The sequence below is a fragment of the Sitophilus oryzae genome, unplaced genomic scaffold, assembly GCF_002938485.1.
Source record: "Sitophilus oryzae breed Bouriz unplaced genomic scaffold, Soryzae_2.0 scaffold_574_pilon_pilon, whole genome shotgun sequence".
NCBI lineage: Eukaryota > Metazoa > Arthropoda > Insecta > Coleoptera > Curculionidae > Sitophilus > Sitophilus oryzae.
Genome location: NW_022147167.1, coordinates 600,125 through 606,887, shown reverse-complemented (window position 1 = coordinate 606,887; position 6,763 = coordinate 600,125). Strand labels below are relative to the sequence as shown.

The 6,763-nt window shown below is 35.3% G+C and overlaps 2 protein-coding genes across 2 annotated transcripts; both read right to left on the bottom strand.

Annotated features, from left to right (window-relative positions):
• Positions 1-1,866: 1,866 nt before the first annotated feature.
• Positions 1,867-3,285, bottom strand: LOC115887409. The gene is made up of 2 exons (XM_030906821.1): positions 2,551-3,285; positions 1,867-2,388 (listed from the first exon to the last, which is right to left on the bottom strand). The coding sequence occupies exons 1-2, from the start codon at positions 3,283-3,285 to the stop codon at positions 1,867-1,869; spliced, it is 1,257 nt and encodes a 418-aa protein (XP_030762681.1).
• A 465-nt stretch (positions 3,286-3,750) lies between these two features.
• On the bottom strand, positions 3,751-4,356 carry LOC115887408. Its single transcript, XM_030906820.1, has one exon. It carries the CDS (start codon positions 4,354-4,356, stop codon positions 3,751-3,753), a length of 606 nt encoding a protein of 201 aa, XP_030762680.1.
• Between the last annotated feature and the right edge of the window lie 2,407 nt (positions 4,357-6,763).

Sequence of the window (6,763 nt, the reverse complement as noted above, 5' to 3'; positions counted from 1 at the left end):
TGTTTCTTCTTTTAAAGACAATCCGGGAACATACTGTAGAATGTAATATTTATTACTATTTAATTTTTAATTATTTTTTAAAATGAAAACTAGAATGTCATTTATTTTATAGTACAGGATCCAGCTGCAGGATTACTACGCTCATCATGTAGTTAATCAAAATCTAATTTTTACATATGTGTATGAATAGGGAAACCGCTAAAAATTCTAAAATGCTTTAAATAGAAATAGCTTTAATTCTCCATCTGGCAAAGAAATAACAACAGGGCGTTCCAGTTAAAAAAATCATCCCAATGCATTCACACTTTTGAGCCCTCCTCTAGAAGTTAAAATATTGTTATGAAATACATCCTAATACATACTTTAGATTTGCACTTATACAAATTTCTTAAGTGTATTCCCCTATTCATAAATATATGTAAAAATTAAATTTTGTTTAACTACATGATAAACGTAGCAATCCTGGAGCCTGATCTTAGACTTGGTATTTCGTTATTTAGTTAATTAGTAGTGTTAGTTAGTTTCTAAAAATAATGTTCACCACTTATTACCTTTTTCATTATGCATAAATATAAGTTTCACAGTTGAGTTTCGTTTCATTTATGTTTGAATATATATTATTTTTACAACCATATATAGTTTAGTTTTGTTTATTTATTAGTAATAGCATACAAGAAAAGTTTTTACAAGTCAAAAAATATTTATAAAATGATAAAAATTGATAAGAATTATGTATCAGGTGTAAGAGTTAAAATTGTTTTTCCTACTTTTGAAAATTGAACTTTTTCTTTGTTGATAGTATTACTCAGAGGTATTACTATTGCAATTAAAAACTTTTATTAAAACAGCGGACGTATTACTGACAACTTTATTGTTTCGCCATCTTCTTTCGTCTTTTTTGACAGACAGACTCTTAAGGTCGTCCCACACGTACAATAACTAAAGGCAACTTTACACATAAAAATAGGAAAACAGAAAACAATAAAAACATTGAATGACTATTAAACATGCCCCCGGCCTTGAAAGAGTCAGCTTTCAACCTCAATCGGCAATACACAAAACTTGGCAAAACTCCGTTTCACAGTTCCACTTGATGTCTTGATAGTAGCTACTCGAGCGATGCCGTCTGATCCTGGATGAAGTAAGAGGATTCTACCGAGTTTCCATTGAAGTTGATGAGAGTGGTCATCTTTGAGAACAACAAGAGACCCAACTTGAAGTGTTGCATGCTGAGTTTTCCATTTGGTGCGTAACTGAAGCTCGCTAAGAAACTCACGAGTCCAGCGGGACCAAAAGTGTTGTTGGCACTGCTGCATCAGCTGGTATCTTGAAAGGCGTGACGTTGAAATATCTCTAAGGTCTGGATCGGGAAGTGATGTTGCCGGTTGTACGATAAGGAAATGAGAAGGGGTTAAAGCGGATAGGTCATTGGGGTCTGAGGACATGGGAGTGATTGGATGAGAGTTTAGGATTGCTTCAACCTCTGCCAATATAGTGCAATACTCTTCAAAAGTAAGTTTTAGGCTACCGATTATTCGAGTCAAGTGTCTTTTAGATACCTTAACACCGGCTTCCCAAGTGAGGTGAGAATGCGGGTATGAAGTGCCAATTTACGCCAATATTAGATATACTATCTTGTAAAGAATGTTCTTGCGATTTTAAAAATTGAGATAATTCTCGTAACTCTGAATTGGCTCCTACAAAATTTGTTCCGTTGTCGGAATAAACATTACTTGGCTTACCATGGCGTGCTACAAACCTGCGGAAGGCAGCAATGAAGGCATCCTTTGATAAGTCACTCACCAATTCTAAATGAGTGGCTTTGGTCACAAAGCACACAAATAGCGCAATATACGCTTTAGAAACCTAGGCTCCTCTTCCCTTTTTTGAACTCAAATATACTGGACCTGGGTAGTCTATGCCAGTATTATAAAAGGGTGGAGCAGGAGTAACACGCGCTTTTGGAAGATTACCCATGATTGGAGAAGGTTGCAGTGGTTTGCAGCGGTAGCATTTTATGCAGGAATGAACAGTTTGTTTAGCTAAATTGCGACCAGCCAGTGGCCAATAACGTTGACGAATTGAATAAAGCAGTTGTTGTTGTCCAGCATGGAATAATCTTAGATGCTCGTGTCTAAAAAGCAATTTTGTAAGATGGTGCTTGGATGAAAGAAGGATTGGATGTTTGACATCAAAACTAAAATTTGATTGACTAAGACGTCCACCAACACGTAAAATACCCTCATCGTCTAGAAAAGGATTTAGAGAAAGAAGCTTAGAATGCCTTGGCAACGCATGACTCCTTTCTAACGTTTGAATTTCTTTTGCAAAATCATCCTTTTGAGAAATCGTAATAAGGTATCTAGGAGTATCAGATAAATCCTTTGCCTTAAAAGGTTTAAATTGCTTGTCAGTGGGATTTCGACAATTGTATATGAATCTAAGACAATAAGCGACCACCCGTTGAAGTTTCATTAAGTTTGAAAATTTATTAATATTAATCCAATTTGAAGTTTGAAAAGCTGCGAGAATTATTTTTTGTTTCCTAACTTCTGGGAGTTCTCCTTCAAAAGTAGCTGCAGAATAGGGCCATTGATCTTTAGGTTGGCTAAGCCATTGTAGGCCATTCCACCACACAGTACAATCCAAAAGAGCGCTAGGCAAAATACCTCGGGAAAGAAAGTCTGCAGGATTGTCGGCGGTTCGAACATGATGCCATTGGTTAGGTTGTATTAACCTTTGTATTTGAGCGACTCTGTTTTGAACAAAGACTTGCAAAGTACTTGGAGAAGTACGAATCCAGGCAAGAGAGACAGTGGAATCGCACCAAAGAAATATATCATCAAAAGTAAAAGTCATTGAATTTTTCACTCGATCAACTAGCTGAGCTAACAAGAGAGCACCGCACAGTTCTAATCTTGGAATTGTTAACGATTTTAGAGGACTAACCCTGCTTTTAGCTGTCAAAAGCCTTACCTGAATCTCTCCGCTGGAAGATAGACTACGAATGTATAGACATGCGCCATATGCTTGTAAAGAGGCATCGGCAAATCCGTGTAACTCCAACTTAACGATTGACGTATTTGAAACAAATCTGGGTATTTTTAAAATGTTAAGTACTGGTAGCTCTTGCCGTAATTGCCGCCATTGATTGTCTATTGTAGCTGGAAGAGACTCATCCCAGTCAAGCTTTAAGGACCAAAGTGATTGAAGAAGAATTTTTCCTAAAATGATACATGGGCCCAAGAGTCCCAAGGGGTCAAAAATCTGAGCTATATCAGACATTATAGTACGCTTGGTAAACTTATTTAAACTGATAAAATCAACAATAGTTTACATTAGCTGATCATCTTCATAAGACCAATACGAACCTAGAATCTTGGTTCGTTGATCCTTGCCAATTTTAAGAATGGTAGAAGGATTTTGAATGTGCTGAAGAATTTTGGTACTATTAGTTGCCCATTTTTGAAGTTGAAAACAGCCTGAAGAAAGTATTTTTGAAATTTCCTCACATATTGTTAAAGCCTCACTTTCTGAATTGCAACTTATCAACAAATCATCCATATAGAAACTGGATGCCACGAATTTAGATGATCGTGGGAATATTTTGGAATAATCTATGGCCAATTGCTTTAAACATCTTGTAGCTAACCAAGGAGCTGATGCAGTACCGTAAGTTACTGTTTGTAATTCGAAAGTTTTTAATTCCTCTGAAGAATCGAAACGCCATAGAATATTTTGAAGATGTTTTTATGATCTATGAATCTCTATCTGCCGATACATTTTAACAATATCCGCACAGATGACAATAGGCCCTTGTCGGAATCTTAATAAAATGGAAAAAAGATTATCCTGAATGGTAGGACCAACTAGCTGCAAACTATTAAAGGAAGTTCCATTATCAGTTTGTGCCGAGCCATCGAACACAACCCTAAGCTTAGTAGTTGGATTATTTTCGTTAACAACCGCATGATGTGGCAGAAAACCAGAATTAGAATGTTCGTCTATTTTAGATATTTCTCGCATATGACCAAGTTGAATATATTCGTTCATAAATGCTGCATATTCTTCCTTTAACTTTGGTTCACAATTCAACTTCTTCTCCAAAGAATAGAATCTTTTGGTAGCAATTTCACGAGAATCACCTAGAATAATAGGATCGCATTTTAAGGGAATATGAACAATAAATTTACCGTCGTCTTTTCGCTCGGTTGTTTTAGAAAATATGTCCTCGCAAAGCTGTTCATCTGAGGAGAATTTCACATTTGAACCAGGTGGAACAGTTTCCTCGACTTCCCAGAACCTTTTCAATAAAGAATAGATTTCGTCGTTTGAACTTGTACTAAAATTGCACATGGATTGCGCAGCAATAGGATCATTGTATAATTTTCCAGAGACTACCCATAGAACAGTTTTTTGTAACGTAGTAATGAGGTCCTAAGCGGAACTGACCAATGCATAATAAATTGTAGAACCATTCAGCACCAGTTAGAATATCAATCTTTGAAGAAATCGATAAACCAGGATCAGCTAACCTCACATTGGAAGAAATATTTAAATTTGAAATGTCGAATGACTGGAATGGTAAACCTTTATTAATTGTAGGTAGAAGTAAACATGAAATATCAGCTTTGAATGAGTTATGCATGGACACTAAAGTAATATTGCATCGCTGTTTGATTTGAAAAGGAGTTTGAACGATACCCGAAACAGAAATACTTACTGGAAATGTCTTTAGACCTAATCTCTTACATGTATCTTCTGTAGTAAAATTTAATTGGGATCCAGAATCTAATAAAACTCTGCATGTTTGAAAATGTCCCTTTGAATTTTTAATTTGAACTAGTGCTGTAGATAATAGAATATTATCCGAAGCAATGCTTGAAGTTGCAGAAAATGCGTTATTTGATGAAGTTGTTGGGCGCTCTGGATTTGAATTTACTTGAAAGTCGTTATGAAGAATTGTATTATGCTTTTGAGTACATTTTTTGCAATGTCCTGCTAGGCAATTGTTAATCGTATGAAAACCGCGTAAACAATTTAAGCATAATTTTCGATTCTTAAGTTGATTAAGACGATCTTGACTTGAAAGCTTTAAAAACTCATTGCAATTTTGTATATAATGATTTGAACCCTTGCAAAAAATGCATTCAGTTTTGAACTTTGTTGAAATTTGATATGAATGAGATTGTATCTTGACCTCTTTGGTCATTAAAACTGTTTCTAAGAAATCGGCTCTTGAACGTAAAAAATCTTTGAATGTTTTTAATGTCACCGTATCCGAATTGCCTTGTCTCCTCGTTTTGCATTTTGATATTAAAACCTATTAATAAGAATTTGGAGCAAACCTATCTTCCCGTTGAAAGAAAAGGATAATAAAGGTAAATAGGAACGGACTCACCGGCAATTTGCGTCGTAGTTTTACCAATCCGGGCGCAATCTCAAAACGTATCTTTCTCTGCTTTCGTCGATGTGGCCTCCCTTTTCGATACAGTTGGACCAGTCCACTCTTCCGCCGCTTTTTACTACGCAACTCCCTATTCTGGATCGTCTTGCGCAATTGGACTCGTCCGGCTTCGACCTTGAACGATAGAAATTGATCGGAAAAGTATGGATTTTCTTTGAATCTTTGAAATAATTGAAAACTTCACCAGCTATCCGGCTCGAAGGACCAATATGTTGAAAATTGAACTTTTTCTTTGTTGATAGTATTACTCAGAGGTATTACTATTGCAATTAAAAACTTTTATTAAAACAGCGGACGTATTACTGACAACTTTATTGTTTCGCCATCTTCTTTCGTCTTTTTGACAGACAGACTCTTAAGGTTGTCCCACACGTACAATAACTAAAGGCAACTTTACACATAAAAATAGGAACACAGAAAACATAAAAACATTGAATGACTATTAAACGCCTACTTTATACAGTTTTTTTTGTTTTGTTTTTACAATGCAAAATAATTAATATACAAATTTGATAGAATAAAATTTATACAATAGAACAACCATTAAAACGTTAAGATTAAAACAAATATGATACACAAATAACAACAGATACGACACACAAACTAACATAGACAAAACAAATGAAATTACAGACTAAAGCTGGCACTGAAGTACTCCTCAAAAGAAAAAAATGCATTCATTATAAGGTAGTTTTTGATTTCTTTTTTGTACTGATTAAAATTAAGAACCTTAATTCTAGCTAGTACCAGGTTATAAAACTTTATGCTCAAATATCTTGAGCCATCCTTGGATACACAAGCATGCTAGAGCGGCGCATAAAACGCATGCTAGAGCTGCACAAAATTACAATTATGCAATTGTCCTACTTTACTCCCTTTTACATTTTTGCGAATATAATTCGCAAAAATAAAAGGGAGATTCCAAAAGAAATTCTTGATCCCAACAGGCCACCGTACTCCTCTATGTTTGCGTTCTCCAAATTCATGACTTTGGCATCATACATACCAAAAAAAAAAGTAGTGACGATGTTATCGTCTTTTCACTATGACGACACAATAGACGAAGATTCTGGAGATACATGTAAGCCGAATATTATTACATTTTATAACATTACAAAATCAGGTGTTGACTCAGTCGATCAGAAATGTGCAGCATATAACGTAACCAGAAACACGCGAAGGTGGCCTATGGTAATTTTTTATAATTTACTAAACATTGCAGGCATAAACTCGCACGTAGTACATAAATGTAATGCAAATGAGGCCGATAAAATTTCTGAGCGAAGATTGTTTCTG